At 44.5% G+C, this 21,409-nt stretch overlaps 1 protein-coding gene across 5 annotated transcripts in view; it reads right to left on the minus strand.

Moving 5' to 3' along the window:
- Positions 1–21,409, minus strand: part of LOC138453201 (adhesion G protein-coupled receptor F5-like) — a 584,850-nt gene that overhangs the window by 70,466 nt on the left and 492,975 nt on the right. For all 5 annotated transcript variants that reach the window (XM_069605826.1, XM_069605823.1, XM_069605825.1 and 2 more), the window contains one exon: positions 14,408–15,799. In XM_069605826.1, the coding sequence (XP_069461927.1) occupies positions 14,408–15,799 (1,392 nt within the window). The remainder of the gene's footprint in view (positions 1–14,407; positions 15,800–21,409) is intronic.

The raw sequence follows: 21,409 nt of genomic DNA on the forward strand, positions 1-21,409 counted from the left end.
CAAAATGAATTCCCAGTTCTTTTCCACTCTTGAGATACCTACACCTAGGTATCTTATCTCCGACACCCGCTCTAGTGTTTCTCCTCCTATCTCCCAGGTGAATGTTTTCATTGTGGCGTTGTTCTTGCCGCATATCGTCATTATCTTCGAATTTTTCCACATTGATCGTCAGGTCGTTTTTTAACATGTTATTCTGCAAGTTGTTTATGAGTCGCTGCAGTCCGATTCTGGTTTCATCCAATAAGACTATGTCATCAGCATAGCATATTAGCGCCACTTCTTGGTCATTTATTTTAGTATGTACTATTTCTCAGCTACTTATAAAGAAGCAAAGCTCAAAAAGAGACAGGACATTTTAGGGCTCTGGAAATTGTACGAAGAAACTAAAATAGAGAAAGAGAAGCGAGAAGGTGAAAAGGAGAATGGTAATGCTGCACACCCTCCCTATGCATTATATCCACTGTTAAAACCAGCTGCAGGATATACAAACCCTAGGCGAGCGTCCCCAGACACGGAGAAAAAAAGTCAGAAAAAAATAGCCAAAATAAGCATGGACGGGGTAGTGCTCACAGGACGAGCAAGCGTTCCACCCGCCTAGCAAGGGGGCCATCCATTGACAGCAGTAGTACAGCAAGGGGGATACGCACAAGCAAAATACAACCTGCAGTGGGGGGGTACAATAAATACAACAGCAGCCCTGATTGATAAATACACAACAAACTGAATTCACACACGCAGGCGGGGAAAATGCATATATGGGGCAGTATCAGATGGGAAGGGGATACAATCCAAGGGGAAGAGGATTCAGATACAGGGGTATGGGGCCCCTGTTTGGAGGACAGTGTTTTGGCTGTGGAAATGTTGGCCACTTTGCATGAACATGCCCGTTTATTGAACAAACAGGACTGCAGGGAGGAGTGCAGCCACAGCAGCAATTTACCCAGACATACATACAACCACATCAGGTGCAGATGGTTCCCACAGCCACAAATGCAAGTGCCACCTATCTAGACTCAGGTTATGCCTCCACAGGGACAAGGACCAGCACTAGGGCGAGCAGAATCATAGGGTACACTGAGCATACTACAGGCACCAGCGCAGACACTCACACCAGGGAACGTTACAATCTTGGGGCAGAATGAGGTGCCTCATTACACAGAAGTGAAAGTAATCGGAGGAAATCCATTTACATCTTTGAGCAATACGCTTTCCCAATAGGGATGCCCAAGGGAAGTACGAGTGTGTAATGTCCTAGCAGTAACTGAAGACCCTGAAGGTAGCACCCCATTATTGTATTCAATGAACACACCCATTACTATATTAGGTAGAGATGTTTTAAGCAAATTGAACACCACAATTTAATTTTCAGAAAAAGGGATGGTGTGCACACACCTGGGATGTACCCAGCCAGGCTGGTAGTATTGATACAGGCATAGTATGCACACAGCACATTGAGAGGGATACCCACACACACACAGATGTTTTTGTATGGGATCCAGGTACTGCTAGGATGGATCCCAGGAATAGAGGGGAAGGTATTTCGATTGTCAAATGAATTCCTGTTTAGACCATTGTGCCCCTCCACCATCACTCTAGGCACACACACTGCTATATTTCAGGGAAGTACTGGTGAGGAAATAGATGATCATACTACTTGCTACGGATGACGATAACATGGAGTAGTGATCAATACTGTGCATCAACCCCACACTAACACTGACAGGAGTGACAGACATAGAATTGTTTGCTACACTGGAAGAAGAAGACGGGATATGGTGTTTCAGCTGAGCATACCCTGTCCAGTACAGATAAAGGAAAAAGCAGTGCCCCAAATGACACAGCCAGTGAAAAAAGACACAGAATACATGCAGGAAGATTTGTAAAAAGTGCCAAAGAATGTATGGAATACAGGACCTCATGATGTAGAATACTGAAAGGGGTGGGGCAGTTCACATTAAGATAAAGGAAGAAGCACTGCTACCGCGAATGAAGCAATACCCCCTCTCCCGAGAAGTAGACAAGGGCATATATGAGGCACTGCATGCCCCATGGCAGCCAAGTATAATACAGGAGTCTACATTACCATGTAATACAGCAATCTATCCGGTTAAAAAATCAAAATGAGCGTCTGTGGCGTTTCATACAGGATTTACGCTTGCTTAATAACATTATCGAAGCAGACTACAGACTAGTTCCAAATCCTGAAACAATTTTCTGCAGCGTCCCAACAGAGGCAAGCCACTTCACAGTAGTGTATCTGAAGAATTCCCTCATCTCTATTGCCCTGCATCCTGACTCCAGGTATTTCACCGCGTTTACATATCGCAGGTTGCGATTTGAACATATTAGAATGCCTCAAGTGTATTTAACAGGGTAATACAAATAGATATGAGCAATCGACAGGTTGCAAGTACAGTGATACAGTACGTGGATGACCTTTTAGTGTGCAGCACGACAGAAGATGAGTGCAGGAAGGATTCAGTGACACTACTAACATCACTGGCTGACAAAGGGTACAAAGTGGACAGGGAGAAATTGCAGTATTGTCAAAAAGAACTAGTTTACTTGGGACAGATTGTGTCATCAGATGGGAGACACATAACACCAGGAAGAGTTGAGGCAATACATAAAACACCCAGACCAAAGACAGTGAAAGAAATGCAACAGTTCCTAGGCTTATGTAATTATTGCAGAGCATGGGTTTTTGATTACTCCACTTACACCAGGCCACTTCTCCAAGCATGGAAGGATGTTCAAGAGAACAAAAGCAGCATAAAATATTCAGCTGAATTGAATGACAATTTTGACGACTGCAAAAATGAACTGGTACACACTCCAGCCAATTGTAAAGAGAAGTTTCACTTGTTTTCTCATTGAGACGGCAAGGTAATGACAGCCGTACTGACACAAAAGAAGGGACAGGGGCATAAGCCACTTGCCTATTACAATGGATCACTAGATCCAGTGATGCAGGGACACATTCCTTGTGAGCAGGGACCTTCTGCCGCTGCATTTGCGATTGAGAAAGCATCAACAATTATGATGGGATGAACAGTAATTTTGTACTTGGTAAATGCATTGTTTGCGATACTAGAGAGGTCCAAATCAACATTGACAAACTAAACAACATCTGGGTATGAAATCATACTAAACAATCCAGCAATAGAGGTGGTGAGGTGTAGGACGGTAAACCCAGCAGAATGCATTGCAGAACCACTTGAGTAGGGAGATTTTAAAAGACACCTCCTTGTGCAAAGAGGTTAATAGGCAATTGCGAGTAGAACAAATAAAAGAACCATCTTAACATTTTATAGCTAACACCCTAATTGTAATTTGCTATCTTGACTGTGTGGCGTGAATGGACAGAAATGAAGGGAACCCCGTAGTAAAAGAAGAAATATTTGAGGGGGGACATGATCTTTATTGACGGGAGCTCAAGTATCGATCCATATTCGGGACAAAGGCATTCTGGCTCAACAGTAGCGGGAAACAAACATGGAATAAATAAGGAAGAAGAGTTGATAGTCTATTCCCAAACACGACAGCCAAATCACTACTCTGCACAAGTGGCAGAAATGGTGGCATTAATTGAGGCAGTAAACATTCCAGAAGGGCAAGTAGTTAATATATTTTCAGACTATGCATATGTAACCTCCATTGTACATTCAGGACTAGCAAGGTGGGGAAGGAGAGGATTCAAGAGAAGTGAAGGCACATCACTGCAACATGCAGCACTTTTGAGTACATTATTGGAAATGCTGCCACTTCCAGTAGAATTGGTAATAATTAAGTGCAGGGCCCATACAGGGGGACAAGATTTAATTTCATGGGGTAACAGACAAGCAGACAAAGCAGCAAAAGAAGCAGCATATCTGCCAGAAGGGACACATGTTCTGTTCCCTGGCAAAGAAGTAAATATACCTCTTGTAGTATTGATAAAAACAAGCAAAGAAAAAGATGCACTGTCTGAAAGATTTAACGCAACCCTGAAAGTGAAAATAATAGAATTACAAGGAGAAGCACCAAATGGTGAAAAAAGAGGGTGCTCTCTGTCACCAACTGACTTAATTTGGCGGCATGACAGCACAGGCAAAGTGGTGATGCTGAAAAAGTTGTTGAATGTGGTCTTGGAGATGCTTCACTAGCCCGCCCACACATCGCAAGAGCATGTGGTTGAGGGGCTAAGTGAGGACTGATTTTTGCCAAATTTATACAAATGTGTATTTGAATTTGTCCATAATTGTGTTATTTGCCAGAAATTTCTGCCAGGTCATACTTTGAGAGTGGTATGGGGAACATTATAGCGACCGGAAGGGCCCTTCCGGAACTTGCATACAGACTATGTTGATATGCAAGACAGATGTGCCTGTACATGCTTACTGTGGTGTGTCTGTTTTCACTTTGGCTTCAGGCTGGTCCCTGTGCCCATAATGATGCCCACTCAGCGATGACATTTTTGGTGAGGGAGGTGTTCCCAAGGTGAGGACCCCAGATGAAATTTGCTCTGGCAATGGTCAGCATTTCACAAATGGTTTAATTAAGGAGATAACTGCCCTTCTGGGGATACAGCACAAACTATGCATGGTTTACCGGCCACAAGCAAACAGTTTGGCTGAAAGAATGGTTGGTTTACTAAAGGAATACTTGGCCAAGATAACAGAAATGCTGGGTAAGTCTTGGTTGCACTGCTTAGCTCTTGCATTCTTTGCTTTGCGAAATTTGCCTGGAAAAGATCATCATCCCATTCCAGATGAGATTGTTACTGGCCAGAGAATTCAGGCATCTATATCACAGGCAAGTACAATCTCGGACGCTTACTCTTATTCAAACATACTGGGGGAGGAATTTCACATGTACCTCACATAACTTACAAAACTGCTTGCATATATATCCCAACAGACAAATCAGAGAATTTGGACTGAGCAAGCAGGCAAGCAAGGAAGGAAACTTCTGCAAGCAGCACCTCTTTACCCAAGGGACAAGATATACGTAAAAAATCAAGTCAGGAAGTGGAAGGAGGACAGGTTCACAGGTGGTATACACAACACCAACAACCATCAAGATTGAAGTGCGCCGAGGATGGGTCCATCTCACAGACGTGCGCAAGGACAAGAGCACTAGCTTCCCCGAAGAAGAGGGGCAAAGCGCAACGTGATGGGGAGTATTATCCAGATTTCATTAACTTTTTATTCAGCAATAAGATTATTTAGAATACCAACAAGTGAAGGTGGAGATGGCGATACGCAGGACAATGTTCTTATAAACAGACAACAACAAATTTCTGCTATTTGGAGCGTGATAATATTAATATGCATTTGTATAGGATTAATAATGTTTTTATGCTTTTTATTTAGAGAGAAAAGTGAGATACGTTCAAATATTGGTGTAAACAGGGGGTAAATACATGTTTTAAATGAGGAGGAATTCTATCATGACACTGAAAAAGGGCAGGCTGTATTATCAGGAAACATCTGGTACAAAGAAATGTTACGGGTGGGAAAAGAAAGAGCAAACGGCACATGTTACATCTGCTCCCTCATCCAACACATAATAGGGGCACCAAAGCTTTTCATGCCTCAGTCTGTATCATATGGGGAAACAGGATGCCTAATGCACCTATCCCTCTGCAAAACTAGAGGTCTATTCCAAGGAACAAGAGGCTCTGTCCAATGTGTGGATGAAGGGGAAGAGGTATACGCAGATAATTATGTACAATTGACAGGATGACAAAAAACAGAGAAACAAAAAAGATGGTAGTGGAATATAATGACAGAAGGCTCTAAAAGGGGGGAGCAGATAACAAGTGTACACAAGCGACTAAAGTGTACAGATAAATATGGACACAGCATTCCCTGGTGTCGCACAATACCATTAATGAGAATAAAAGGAGGAGTGTGGTACGGTGGCCAGTGGGAGGGGGGAATAATGCAATGCCATGCTGAAGGTTTTGTTGGGTTCGAACAAAACGTGGTGTCTAAAGTAAATACTAGCTGCAAGGAATTTGGGGAACATTGGTACATGCATTAACTTTTCTTGGTAAAACTCATCAGCCAGTTGACATCAAGAACTTTACATGATTTCCTTTGTGTTTCAGGTTCAGTGGGTCCATCCATTTGGGTTCTAATACTGGCTGTGCCAAGGTGATGAGGAGTGTGGAGCTGACGCATGGCACAGCTATCATCATGGACCTGTGGTGGGCCTGTGGATCGAAAGGCCTACGCCCAACTTCCGCTTGATTGGAGTGGGGTTTGTGCAATCCTTACACTGCACAGCACTGCCCGGCTGGTGCCCCGAAACATCAGTGCGATTGGATTTGTGCTAAAGGAGTAGTCAACTGAACTGAATGGAAAGATGATATAGGCACGAAAGGAGCAAACATTACTGAGCAGAAAGACAAGAAGTAACAATTACTAGTCCAAAAAGAGCCTTGAAAATCTGGCTGCTATTCCTGATGAGTTCCGATTGGTTCCCAAAGCAGCCACCTTCTTTACATGTTTACTGATTTCAGGTGTGCAAGCTGCATTCATTACTAAATGGCTCCAGATGACAAGGTACGGGTTGCTGCAACTGACCAATTCAACAGCAAAAGGCCTAAATGCAGTAAAGAGTTGTGAAAACTACGTTGAGTGGCTCTCCAGAATAGGTATGTATTGGACCTTCTTAATGCTATTGAATGAGGCGTGAGTATTTGGAAGCAGTTGCTGCACTGTGGTGCCCGATGGAGAAGCTTCAAATGGAAAATTAAAAGGAGCTATCAGTGAAATACAGACACTCCACAATAGGATGAAAAGTGAGGTTAGTGGGGTGCAGCCAAGGAACTGGCTGGACAGCATTTTTACATGGGTGCCCACCTGGTTTTCTGGAGTATTCACAGTGACTGTCCTCGCATTGGTCATCATGCTCGTCACCTTCTGCATTGACAAAACTCTATTCAGACTCTATACTAACAAAAAGAGAGGACATTTCATGTTGCCCGTGAATGTTGACACGGAAAGTGCGAAAAAAAGCCCAGTAACGACCTAACAGAGCGTGACAAAACTGATGAAGGTGTATTGGGCCACTGTACAACCCGAAAATATAGAAAACTATGATTGCATGGGATTGCATGTGATAAGGATGGGCCAGTGTGTATGTTGATAAATGGACCATTAGACCATTTGGAAGAGGATGGGGGTGACATGAGCAGACTAAAAAAGGTGTGGATAACTAAAGAACGAGTAGCAGAATGGGAACTGGGAGAGGAGAACATTTAGTTATTGATGGATCAATAAAAGGGGGGAATAATGTGGTAAAAATGCAAGTTCATCACAGTAAGAAGGCGCAAACTTATCAATTGCAGGACTAGCTCACTAAAATGGCAAGGGGATTCATTGATAGCCACATAGTTCTATGCACAAGGCTGGAGAATGCCCTGAATAATTGTGTTTCAAGTAAATAACATATAGGTGGTGAATTATGGGTTACAGGTAAGTATATGTGGCTTAATATTAGACCAAAGTACTGCCAACAGGTCGCAGAACATTCTTTTTACTAGAACTGAATACACATTTTATAACTAAGCCGCAGAGGCTGGCAGCACATTGGAAGTTACACGTTCCTAGAATCATACAGGAAGAAATTAACAGCCCTTGATACTTTCGAGATCAGGAAGCTAAGCTTACAGTGCCTGGGAAAGGCTGTGAACACACAATCATTTTTATAATCCGGCATGTTAACTCACTGAAACTGGTCTACTGACAGTTTCAAGATATCCCAGGGTGGTTTCAAATTGCCCCTTAGCGCATCTCAGCCTGGAAGCAGTTTGAAGATTTCCTAAGATGCAACAGTACACCAGTAACTTGTAAACAGTTAAAAGCCCATGTAGTGTCATGCTCAGTGTTGCTCCCATGAGAAACGGATGGAGAAGGCTGGTAGCAGATGAATAAAGTTCTTCTGGCCATCTCAATTGTCTCTATGTTTTGGCACTATGATGTGGGAATTATGGGTTGGACTGTGATGTCACAGCAGGGGCTTAGGGTGGTGTGGTAAGGTTAGCAGGACCCAATCATCTTAAGATAATGTATGTCTTTCTATTGAGGAACTATGCAACTTCGCCAATCAGCTTTGCATGAAGGACTATTCTAATGTTATAATGTGTGTTGATGCTAATTAGTTTGTACGATTATAAAAGCTTTTATTTTTGGGACATTCCTTTGACAGCGCCTTTCATGTAGTTCTGTTCCGCACTCTGTTTGAATTTCACTTTCCCTGCTGTGCCTCGGCCATGGATAAATTGTGTTACTTCTTGCCTGGTGTACACTCCTTTTTAGACTACTTTTTGCATTTTTTACTGGTGAGTCCTGAGGCGACCTGCAGGACAACATCCTGTCCTCACTCTCCTCTACTCCCCTCACTCCTCCTATTTCTTCTATGCCTCCTCCCTTGGCCCCTCTCGCTCCATACCTCCTGCTCTCCTCCTTCCCACTCATAGCACTGGATGAGGTCACGAAGAGTGTTTGCTCTATGAAAGTCTCATCCAAACATTTGCTTCCCTGCTCTTCTAGAACTATCAAGGACAATATTGCCACCCTCGCTCCCTCTTTGGCTGAGATCTGCAGTCACTCTTTTACCACTTGCTCCTTCCCATCACACCTCAAGCACTCCCTTGTGTACCCCCTCCTAAAAAGGCCATCTGTGGACCCTTCCTGCATGGATAATTACCGCCTTCTTGGGCAAACTCTTGGAGAAGTTGATCATCTCCCAACTAATCCACCACTCTGAATCTGTTGGCTGCCTCCACGATCACTAGTCTGGCTTCAGAGCAGCCAGAGGCATGGAACCTGCTCTCCTGAACACCTGTGACGACGTGCTCTCAAACCTCAACTCCAACTCTCCTTCTGTTCTCATCCTCCTTGATCTGTCCTCTGCATTCAACACTGTCAATCATGCTACCCTCTTAAATTGACTGTGTGGTACTTTGGGCATCACGGACTGGGCACTGTCTTGGCTGACCTCTTTCCTTTCGAATCAGCCTTCCCAGGTTCAAATGGGCCCTTTTCTCTCCTCTATCTCAGTTTCTACCTGCGGCATCCCTTAGGGCTCTAGCCTCTCGCCGTGGCTCTTCAATATTTACCTTGCCCCTCTTGCCAACCTGATATCCACCTTCTATCCACACTTACAGTGTTATGTGGATGGCAATCAGCTATCCTTTAAGCTTCCTTCCTCTACCACCTCTCTCATTCCCAATTGTCTGACCACTATTCAGACATGGTGTGCTGAAAATGATCTCTGTCTTAATTCCAGTAAGACAGAGATCCTTCCCATCTGAACCCCCCCCTTCCTTTGCCCCTACTCTCTGGCCGCCCTCCTTGGGCCCCTTCCCCTCACCCTCACTTTCAGCTTCACCTCCTCAGAGGCATTCTCCCTTTTGGTACCTTGCTCCAGAAACTCAATGACTCTAGAGCTGTGGTTCTCTCCAGGCTAGACTACTGCAACAGCCTCTTCCTCAATCAGCCTCTTTCCTCCCTCTGCCCTCTCCAAGTAATCCAGAATAGGAATGCGACTTATCCTTGGCCTTAAGCCCAGGAACTGCACCTCTCCAGCCCTAAAATCTCTTCACTGGCTCCCTGTGGCTGCAAGGATCAAATTCAAGACCCTCTGCATCCTCTACAAGGCTTTCTGGGGCCTGGGACCTTACTACATCCAACTTTTTCTCCCTATGTACTGCCCTGCTAGAGTCCTTCGGTCCTCTAGCTCTAACTCTCTGCAGGTCAGATGTTTCTCCAAGCAGAGAGTGGAGGGTAGATCTCTTTCTTTGGCAGGAGCTTTCCTCTCAAATTGCCTCCCTGCCTCTGTCAGACTTGAGACAGATCTCCTTAAGCTTCCGGAAGCTACTCAAGACCTTCATTTTCTCCTCCTTACCTCTCCCCCTTCCTGCTAATTCACCCTGCTGCTGCGGCTGGCTGCCTGGTCCCTTCTGTATCCTACAGAGGGCAGACCCTCTCTCGGGCAGTCTGGCCCAGCATGCCCCCATCAGCACATGCCTTCAGGCACCCTTCCCTGACTAGACAACTGAGTGTAGATCATCCCCCCTCCTCGCACTAGTTACCCTTATCCTGTCTCCCCCGCGCACTTGCCCTCCAGGACCACCCGTAGCATTTACCCAACACCTTGGGCCCCTCCTTCCTCCCTACCCCTTTCTCCTCCCCTTACCTTCCCTGCACCCTGACCTGCCCCCTGAACTTCCTGCATGTTGCACTTGCACGTTCCGAATGTCATAAGGCTTAGTAGGACCCTGTATTGCTGTTTATCCTCCTCTGTTCCCTCTTCTCCCTTAGTCTTGTGGCACCTGGAAACACTTTCTACTGTTTAGGCGCCATACAAACGTTCAATAAATACAAATAAAAAACCATCATTTACAACTTCAAATTTAGTGCTACATGCTCATAGAACCTCGCAGAAAATGCTTTGTTCCAATTTGGGATCAGTAAACATGCCTACTACCCAAACAACTTCTTCTGAGTTATAACTGGAAACAGAGATTGATTTTGGTACCTAACATGAGATGAACAGTTTTGATATTTCAATTTCTAGCGTACCTGAATGATGGTAAGGAAGGATAGGTCTAGCCAGCACCCTACCAGCTCTATCTCAGTAGTTAGAGAACAAACGCCCAGTTACCAAGTGGAGGTTCCTTTTGCAAAAGATCATGAAATAGCAGCTTCAACACAATCTTGAGTACCACATTTGTGTGAACTTCACTCCAGATTTTCGCCTGAAGGGGGGTTGAAACTACCATGATTGGCATGAGTGAGGATTTGTTGTGACCCTGCTTGGATTCTCCTTTGAATTTGACATGGTAGAAAACAGTATTCTGAGACAAGGCCCTGTGCTTGCAGATGGTGTAACTGGCCCTGCATTTTGTTCTTTCCAGGCTTTCCTGACTGGGTGGTCACACATACAGTGCGATAGGTAGTGTGAGAACCCAGAAGGAGTCTCACCCACTAGTCCCCGGGGATCTGTCATGCAGGTGGCCAAGACACAGCCATCACTTTTGGATCCAGTTCCTGGGGGTGGACCAGTGAGGGAGGATCACCTGGGTGAGTGGTCTTCATCTTTGGGAGTGGGACACCGGATGGTGAGACTCGGTATCGCCTTCCCTGTAACACCTTTACCCCATCCTACCAGCTAGGACATTTATGAACTCTGCCCCCCGACTCCCTTTTTACAACACAAACACGTTTTCACGGACAGCCCGCTATGAGAGAAAACAGACTAACACCAGAGCAGTATACCTGACATGTCCCAATACAAGGGCCAGGTGAGGTCAGGCAATTGACCATCACACACACGACTCCCATTAAGCTTTCCAACATGGATAAAAGGCGGAGCACGAGAGCACACCCTGAGCGAGGCAAAGCACACGAGGAAACAGCAGTTTCAACACGGCAGCTGAATTAGAGGCGAAAGACGGCTAAACAGAAGGGGATCGCAAGGAGAGAAGTTCCCTTGACCTTTTTGAAAAAGAACCATTACTTTCCAGAGTTCTCGAGATTAGAAAGTGTAAGACCAGGAAACCAGGCTGACGAATCCTGCATTGTGTGTCGGAGATACCTGCGTCAAGAATCAAGGCGGGGAGAATCGCCAGCCGCCGTGGTACCGTCCTTAGCTCCAAGAAAAAAGCAGCATCAGTGAAATCAAAACAGCCGGTGAGTTGGGGAAACCGATACAAGACCGGTTTGTGTTGAAGCCAAGGTTGCAAGCAGCAACATTGTATGGTGAGCGCTGGAACAAGCATTGTTAAAACGCGTGGGATAAAACATGCAAGTAAAGTTGAACTGCTGATGAGTGATTGAACTTTGAAACCAAGATATGATATCTTTAATAGAGTGGTCCGGCACCGCGTGGGTGCTCAATTGAAGGTCTCTGTAAGGTACCCAACTGAGAAGTGACAGAAGTGAAAGTTAAAAAGAATTATATGTCTACAAAGAATTGTGAATCTAAGCAGTCATGCGACGGGTCGAGCAAAATTCTGCGCACAATCGAAAGTCTTTGATTTTGATGAAGTAAAGAACGTTCGGAAAGTAGGTAAATTGGTGCGAGCCCAGCAGAGGCAGACTAATTGAAGGTTTTGTGTTAAAGGTGGGTCTGAGCCTGGTGGAGGGGGACCCAGGGTGAACAGTGAACCACCCTAGAAATTGGATTTGTGAAGAATCTTGAGAACATTGTGTTAAAGTGGGTCTGAGCCCGGGAGAGGGGGACCCGAGGTGAATAGAGAATCACCTGAGAAATTGTGCACTTGTGAAATTGAAATAAGGGACTTTGAATGGCAAAGAGACTTTGGTACAGTGGGCCCTGATGCTGAGGTTTTGAATTGCATCATCGTACTAAAGAAACCAGAGAGTGTGCTAAGCTTGATGAGTGTGCCGCCTTGTCCTGTATTGAAAACGGCTCAGATATCCTGACATATCATTTCTTGATCAATTTTCTTGTGTATAACATCGTTTCCCACACTATTTGTATTTAGAGGTAAGGATTGGCAATAGGTTTATTAATATAGGCCCTTTTATTTTGACAAGACACCAGGCACTAGGCACTAGGCACCACTAGGGCCGCGTAATTATTGTTTGATGGTTGTAGCTTGCACCCATCTTTAGATCGGATTAGATAGGCGTTTTCCAAACCCAATTGAAGTTCAATAAACACCCTTGAACTGTGATCACTTGCCTCTCTTACTGTTTGATAGCATGCCTTCCTTACAGTAGTGCACCGCTCCTATCAGACAGAGTGGTCTTAGGCATGTTTTAGGACTCTATCCTATTCACTGTGATCATCATTGTCTACATGATGTCCCTACCTCATGTTGTTGAGAAATGCTTTCTATGTCCTCCAATGTTTACAACCAATGCTCATATTCTCTTGGATTTACACAGGGACTCTTGGGACGGCCATCTGGACAAGCAATAACTAGTACAGATCAAATACTGGGTGCGGAAACCTGAATCTGCCTCAGTGGCACAAGACAGAGATGCTGCTATCAGCCCATTTACTGAAAGACATATTAATTGTTCTTTACTTTGCTGGCCTTTCTTCTTCGATCAAAGTAAATAACAGCTTTAGTGAATAACAGATCTATGCATTTCCCTGTATTGGCATTTTACAGCAGTGTTGTTATGGGGGAGATGCACACCCCATGGCCCCTGCCCCCTCACAACCACTTCCCTCAACCCCCAACTCCTCCCAATTTAACTTTACCCGCACACACACAATGCTTTTGCCTCTGGTGTAATATCCCACAGTAAAACCTAGTGAAATGGTTGTGGGTGAATGAGAGGGTTAAAACAGGTCTACAACCTGATTTGCTTTAACCAGTGTCTAAAGAGTGCATTAAGTGTGAGTGGAGATACAGGGACGTCAGCTGCATGCCATGCTTAAAATTAAATGCTAAGGATACAATAATAAATCGTGACAACAAGCTGGGAAAACATCCAATAACAACCACAAGTGTTGAAGGAGTTTGAATCTTAGCAGCTGGCGGATTCCATGTGTATAAAGTTAACATTGATTTAAAAGTCACCCGCAAATATGTTGAGGTCGTTCCCTGAAATCCAAAGATGCGTGCAAATATTTTCGCTTTACCAGGGGCTTCCAAATTATTCAGGATTCCCCCGTTCTGTAGCAGTACTCCAAGTAGGACTCGGGGGCAGAAGGGGCTTAGTTTAAAAAATAATTACATTATATTTGATAATGTTACACCCACAGTTTGTGAACATTCAGGAAGTTCCCGAACTCGAAATATCCTGAAAACTCAGATGATTCAGGGAGGGTCACGCGTTTGTACCCGATCTTAGTTTGAAGGCAGAATAGGGACCGTTATTTCCAGCCCTATCGTGCTTGGTCTATTAACGCGCTGTTTCTGTAGGTGTATGACTTAGCTCAGGGGTCTGCAACCTCTGGCTATCCAGGAGTTCCATTAGACCTTGCCATAATAGTAAATGATAAGGAGTCATGGGAGTTACAGACCAAAACATTAGGAGATCCGAAAACTGCAGACCCCTGTCCTGGTGGTTATCACAAACTATAAAAAGCCCAGGTAATTGACTTAAGATTATTTATCACAATTGAGGCCCATTATACGGTGATTACTACTGTAAGGAAGCTTTGTGGATTGATTTCAAGAATATCAGATAAGTGAGAACCACTGTTTTTCCCATCTGGTTTTAGGAGAAATGTCTCGGCTCAATCTCTAAAAGGTGTGCGCTGTCAAAACATCTGGCCTGGGAGCCGAAAAACAATGTGCAACATTTAGGATCTGTGAGAAGTTAATAGGCATGAAAGTGAGAAAGACAGTAAATAATTAAAATTCAAGTAGAGGTCTAGTGGCATCACTTGGACAAGTAAACATGAATGCAAATTGACCTGTACTAACCTGAAGTGAATTCAGTGCTGCAAATGTTCCATGTATGCCAATGTCTTTTGAGCTCATTGTTCCGATTCCAAATCCCCAGGTCAGGCCTAAGAGTGGTGTTAGTATGGCGACGCTCTTTGCGATCTTGACCAACGTGCCCTTTTCTTCCTTTTTCGGCCTATCACCAATGCCAGGTCTCAGAAGTTTCACGATGACAATGATTAAAATGATAAAATTCAAAGCAACAATGATCAAGGCTGGCACAACAAAGGCAAGAAATGCCATGGTGGGTGTCATGTTGAGCCAGCAGCTAATGCCACCTCGATAATTGTGACTTGGTTGGGTGACAGCCACAGTAATAACTGCTATGACAAGGGGGCATGCGTAGCCTAGGGAAAAAGCTATGCCCAGCATGGTAGTATTACTTATATGATGGAAAATAAAGACCATGCGATGAAACAGAATAAGGCCCATGGTGAACATCCAAAAGAACACCGACAGGTAGAAAAAGTGAGTGAAAAAGGTTGCAGTCACACAGGCTCCATCAACATTAGCCGTCGTGTTATCGTTCAAGGCTTCCTGCGTGAGGGCCGTCATGCTTGATCCTATGATGAACCAAATGTCTGCAACCAGAAGGGATCCAGCAATGTTGGCGATGCACACGTGCCGCATGTAGGATGTCTTATTTTTGGTCACAGATTTCCAAACAAGGGCCTCGATAATGAGGCAAACAATCAAGCTCGCCATTGAAATGCCTACGCCAATGTACGTGATGTAGTCTAGGATTTTCTGCTGTTCTGGAGTAAAATTTGAATCGCCGGCTGACATTAGTATTGAGAAGGATGTCAAATGAGAACAATTACAAGTGACGCTGTTGCCCGAGTCAACCGGTGTGCAGCCGGTGGTATCCCATCCTCCTGTGTGATTGGCCTGGGTGAAATTCCAGTAGACGCATGAAGCATCCTTCAGTGAGCTATTGCTTTTTTGAAATGTCATTGAAATACTGATGGCGTCCATTGTTTGGTTACTCCTCAGTACCGTCGACATAACCAAGCCGTTCACCGTCCTGTTTACGTCTACAGGCATGATGTCTTTCAATGAGCTATACGCTACGGTGACAACACTGGTGTTGTCGGGTAAACCGCCTTTTGACATTTGCACTCCACCGCTTAAGGGGTTCGGATTGCTAAAGTTGAAGTCTCTAATATATGTGCTATTTGCAGAAGTGAAACGCATTCCTTTCAAAATGATATTTCCAGTCGTGATATTTATTGTATCGGCAAATTGGAGTTGCTTGGCAAATGTTTCCGTTGAGTTTAACAGTAGGGAGCTTTGTTCCGCTCTTTTCACATCATCCATCTCTGTCCAAGCGGTGTCATTATCGACAATGATGTCTAAAGTTCTGAGAACACTCTGCAATAGAACGAAAGAAGGAAAATGATTTAATAGCAGACACTTTTTTTATCACAACTTGTATTCAACCCTCAAAAGATTCGCCAGTCACCTTGTAAGAAAAAATAGACGAGACATGGACACAAACAGGAGGGACCAGCAACAAGACCAATGTGGAGCCAATGTGCAAAAGGAATAGCCATTTAGATCGGTATTGGCATAGCTGACCTAAAGCCAACTTGACCTACTCCCATCTGACCGCATCTTTTTGATCTAATTCGGTAGGTCAAACGGTACACCTTTAATTAAGAAATAGTTGTGAGGTGGGGTAAGGGAATAGGTTGAGGTGGGGGGAACTCGGGGGTTGTGTGGGGGTCTCCCCCTGCATTAGGGGGTTTGCATGGGTCTCCCTCCTCAGTAGGTCAAAATAAATTAGGTCAACAAAATGTGGTCAAATGGGCAGTAGGCCAGGTTTTTTTTTAGGTCAAACAACACATATCCGTTTAGATCTCCACATTATGGCCACAAAGAATACATTAGATGGCAATTCATGATTTACCGCCACACGTTTCAATCATAGGAGAGCAGGCAGCAATTCCAGGTTCCTAGAAAGAAATGATCTTCTAGAGGCAAGAGCTGACATACCTATCAGCCAAGTTGCAGCATTTACTGGCTGCTGGATTTCCAGCTAGCAAAGAGAGCTTGCGAAGAATCTATCAAGCCACCGCGCTGCCTTTAATCAACTATTCCCTATGACGAATGTCCATGTTCCTAAATGTGGAAAGATTTTGGAACATATTCCTGGTTGACTTTCAGTTCCACCGCATAGGCTCGAGGGCTAGTCATTCTTGCAGCGATACCTCGCCACCACTCTGGCAGCAATGCAAAGTTTGATAGCACGATGCTTAGCGGGTGTCATGCTAGAAATCCACATTCAGTTCATACTAGAAATCCACATTCACTTCAAAGCGCCCACCAGCTCTACTTGTGTTCAGGCGTTCAAATGATTTGCAAGTAAAATGACACAGTCTTGAAGCACATGTATTTGAGTTTCTCTGATTGGCTCAATAAGGCAAAACATTATCCAGTTGAGGCTTTGCACCGTGGGCCGCTAGATGCAGGAGCATAGGGCAGACCAGAAACACTGTGCATGCATTGACATGGTACGAAGCTCTGCATGCAGCACACACAGGGACATGCCGATCAAAGCAACCAGTCACTATCAGGCGGCAGCCCCATGCACCCCTTCCCTCTCCACACACCCACACAAAGGGTTAGCACCAATACTTCTGGCTAGCAAGAAACCTCCAAGTCACACCCGCATTAACCAGATGTAGCAAACCATAGCGTAGCGGATCCATCCGGTTTCACATACCTGGTGACCTCTGCCTTTGCGGCACGATGGACAGAGACGCATGCACTACAAAGTAGCTGGAAGGTGACGTAGAGGCGCATTATTAATCCCTCAGAAAAATCAATATATAAACGTGCCTGTTTACAAAATAAAAATACAATTTTTACAAATACCCCACACGCAAACCTATGAAGGGCCTCAAACATGCATTCTTTCTTCATTAGACATATGAACACAGACTAATGCACACACTCACTGAAAGACTGTATCTCTCACACACTCACCCAAGTCACACACACACACTCACTCTTGCTCAGCCAGATGATGCTTGCACATATTGGCTTGGATTCACAGATGCTCGTTCCCCCTCACTCACAGTGAGATCAGGAAGTGAGTAGGTGAGGGAGGGAGTCAGTGAGTTTGTGAGTGAACGAGTATGTCAGAGAATGTATGAGAATGAGTGGTCAGAAAAAAATGGCCCATGAAATAAGTATTAGTTCGCAAAAGTTCAGTTATACAAAGTATTGGTAAGAAATATATTTGCTAGGCTGATTATTCTGAGTTACGGAGACATTGTGGAAACAGGGAGAAAACTGTCAGGTTTCCACAGGCATGACCTCAAAAATGACATCCACTGAATGAGTTCATACTCTGCTATGTTTAACTCCATTTTTATGAAGACGCAGCAGCCATCTGAGAAGAATGGAAGGCTATGTCCAATACTACCTTGCCACAGGTGGAGGGCAGACTGCAGGGTCAAATATCAGAGGCAGGAATAAGACAAACAGTACCGTCCCAAGACACAACTCTTCCGTGTGCACATCACTAGACTGCCCTCTGCTCGGTTTAACTTACAAAGAAGTGCAAAAGAAACAGATGGTAACTTAACAAGGCTATAACCCAGAGATCAAAAACCATGGCTATTTCACCATAGGTCTGGACACAAACATATGTTCGTTTCCCTTATACATGAAGATAACAAATATAAGGTTAAGATACTAGTAGAGTCTTAAAAAAAATTCTCACATATAATCTAGGAGTCACAAGGGAGCTCAGTCCTTAAAAGAACTTCACGAGACTAAACGGAGGACACTACTATTTGTGATAATTCTTGAAAAGCCTATCAGGACCCCAAGGTGACTCTGACTAGACACTAAGGAGAAGAAATATCTGTTTAGAATACTGCAAACGTTTGGAATTGGCTGATGTGCCACTGAGATGGTGCAAGGAGTAGTTGTGCCACTGAGATAGTGCAAGCAGGAGTTGTGCCACTGAGATGGTGCAAGCAGGAGTTGTGCCACTGATTTGGTGCAAGGAGTAGATGTGCCACTGATTTGGTGCAAGGAGTAGATGTGCCAGTGAGATGGTGCAAGGAGTAGTTGTGCCACTGGGATGGTGCAAGCAGGAGTTGTGCCACTGATTTTGTGCAAGGAGTAGATGTGCCACTGATTTGGTGCAAGGAGTAGATGTGCCACTGAGATGGTGCAAGGAGTAGATGTGCCACTTAGATGGTGCAAGGAGTAGTTGTGCCACTGAGATGGTGCAAGGAGTAGTTGTGCCACTGAGATGGTGCAAGCAGGAGTTGTGCCATTGATTTGGTGCAAGGAGTAGATGTGCCACTGATTTGGTGCAAGGAGTAGATGTGCCACTGAGATGGTGCAAGGAGTAGTTGTTCCACTGAGATGGTGCAAGCAGGAGTTGTGCCACTGATTTGGTGCAAGGAGTAGATGTGCCACTGATTTGGTGCAAGGAGTAGATGTGCCACTGAGATGGTGCAAGGAGTAGTTGTGTCACTGAGATGGTGCAAGGAGTAGTTGTGTCACTGAGATGGTGCAAGGAGTAGTTGTTCCACTGAGATGGTGCAAGGAGTAGTTGTGTCACTGAGATGGTGCAAGTAGTAGTGGTAGAATACGTTTTGCTTACTGTCAAACAGCTTTAAAAGAAAAAGGATGTATTAGTCCAGCCAGCCCACTCTAGCCAATTCTGTTCTGTTACCATTGGAAGCCCTTGGGAGAATCAATACAAACGAATAACAGCCCTACACACCGTGGCTAGTGAAAACAAGTCCCTTTTTTTATTAGAAGACTACCTTCTGTATGCCGACAACATAGTGCCCAAGCTCCTGCTTCCAGGAGCATCAGAAATGGAATGCCCATAATGAAGCAGCCATGTTGCCATTTCCTCCATACATTAAGTGAAATGGGAAAAGAGAACAATGCTACTACTGCCATTTTAAATGGCACTGACCTCAATTTAACAAGATGGATTCACCTCCATCACAAAATGCCTTCATGCTTGGGCATCAAGCTGACTGGTTGCCTGGAGACATCATCTTTCCTCTGATTTAATAAAAAACAAACAGCTGTCCTTATGGGTACCGTCATTACCATCATTTGGGGGTTTCCTTTAAGAACTAACTGGCACCCCTAGTGACTCACTTTTAATGATGGAGCTGCGGGCCCTGATTTACAGGTTACTGGCGTGGCATCGAGCACAGAAAGCAAGCCTGGTACTAAGAGAGCTCTGTTTACTTTCAGCAATTCCCGCCTGCTGTGGCCCAACTTGTCTCTCGGCAGCTTATTGGCTGCTGAATCTTTAGGGGCGGGACAATGGCTTGGGTCGCTTCTTTCCACTCTCACTGGATCAGCAAGTTCTGGATGCGGAATGTCCGAGAAGGGCAGTAGGATCCTGAAGACGAAGGAGCTATTGCGCGTGTTACCCCAGACAGGCCAGTTGAACAAATAGAAAATGGAAAGTTTGAAACACCAAGTTTAAAAATTAAATATTGAAAATTAAAGTTCGAAAATACAGCGTTTTGTACATTTTGCATTGTTATGCAATATAGGTTTGAGCATTTACATTTGAATATGTGTTTTTTCTTGTTGTATTCCAGTTAATGTAATGCTTGTGATGCTTTGCAATATACTGCATATTCCCATCCTGCCCTCCCTCCCACCCTCTATTCATACCCATCACCCTGTAGGCATACATTATGTTTGTAATATTATAACAGAGGACCCCCCTGGTTACACCTTCTAGAAGCTGCTGAAAATGCACCCTCTTTCCCAGACCGATTTGTCCTTTGGGCATTTTTAAAAAGATTCCCATTTAATTTCAAGAAGATGACGCTTCTCTCTGTTGGCCCACTACAGTCACACAACCTCTTCCTCCTCCTTATTTCACCTGCTGCTTCTCCCTTTCCCCATCTTGTTTCAGCATGTCTTACTTTTGAAAGGGTGAGCCTGAACGGGGAGTGTGTCGCTGGGGCCTCACGTTGAGTTCAGATGTGCGTGCACATTTGTGGGGTGGGGAATAGGGGCGGGACACTTTAGACGTGGTCCCTGTAAAAGGCACGTAGGCCAATAAGCTGCCTTTGATGCATTGCTGCTGGGTGCACTGGGTAAATGATGGCTGCATTTGCACATGTGAGGCTCTGCCTTACTTATGGTGACAGCACCAGGCATTTGAGGCCTTAACTGGCATTACATTGCATTTTGGCACATGCCAAATAATAATTTGTGTCGTTATATGGAACTTCAAAAGAAAACCCGAAGCACTGAAATAACATGTGCTATTATTACCCAATTTAAAGGCACCCAACGTATCAACCTGAGGTGGCTAAAATGCTGAGTCTGCGGCACTTATCTTGTGAGCTATCCTTGCAGACATGTGAACATGAAGCTACCAAGAGCATATGGCATAGGATATGCCAGGCTGTATCTCACACATGAGTATGGATCACTAACTTGCCTTCAATTTTATTTTTGAGGCATTAGAGGATGCTGCCCATGTTATGGCAGAATCTGATGAAGTGTCTTGCACATGAAAACTCTAACAAGTGAATGATGCATTAGCTGGCATTACTGAGGGATTCCATGCAGTGCCTGGTATACAAAGGCAGCACTTTACCATGTGAGGCTGAACATGGCATATGGTGACTGAACTAGGCATGTTAAGCGTTAACTGGCATAACTTGGCAGTACTGGAGCATTTGAGACTGTTCTTGGCAGGCATATCATGGCAGTACCTAAATATATCATGTTGTTATTATGATTATTGTTGACATTTATGCGATAATTGGCATAAGACATTAGTATCCACTTATAGGAGGTTACACATAATAAGTGGGCACATGGGGATGGCTGGTACTTTGGAATTCAGAGGTCCTAAAGCCAGTGCATTTGGGTGCTATAACTTAGAATTGGGACTGGTGGGGGTCGGAGGCCCGTGCCCTCCTTCTCGTGGGATTGCATTGTACAAAGATACTCAGCTCTCCT

This window comes from Ambystoma mexicanum, chromosome 4p (genome assembly GCF_040938575.1).
Source record: "Ambystoma mexicanum isolate Mex_15411 chromosome 4p, UKY_AmexF1_1, whole genome shotgun sequence".
In the NCBI taxonomy this organism is placed as follows: domain Eukaryota; kingdom Metazoa; phylum Chordata; class Amphibia; order Caudata; family Ambystomatidae; genus Ambystoma; species Ambystoma mexicanum.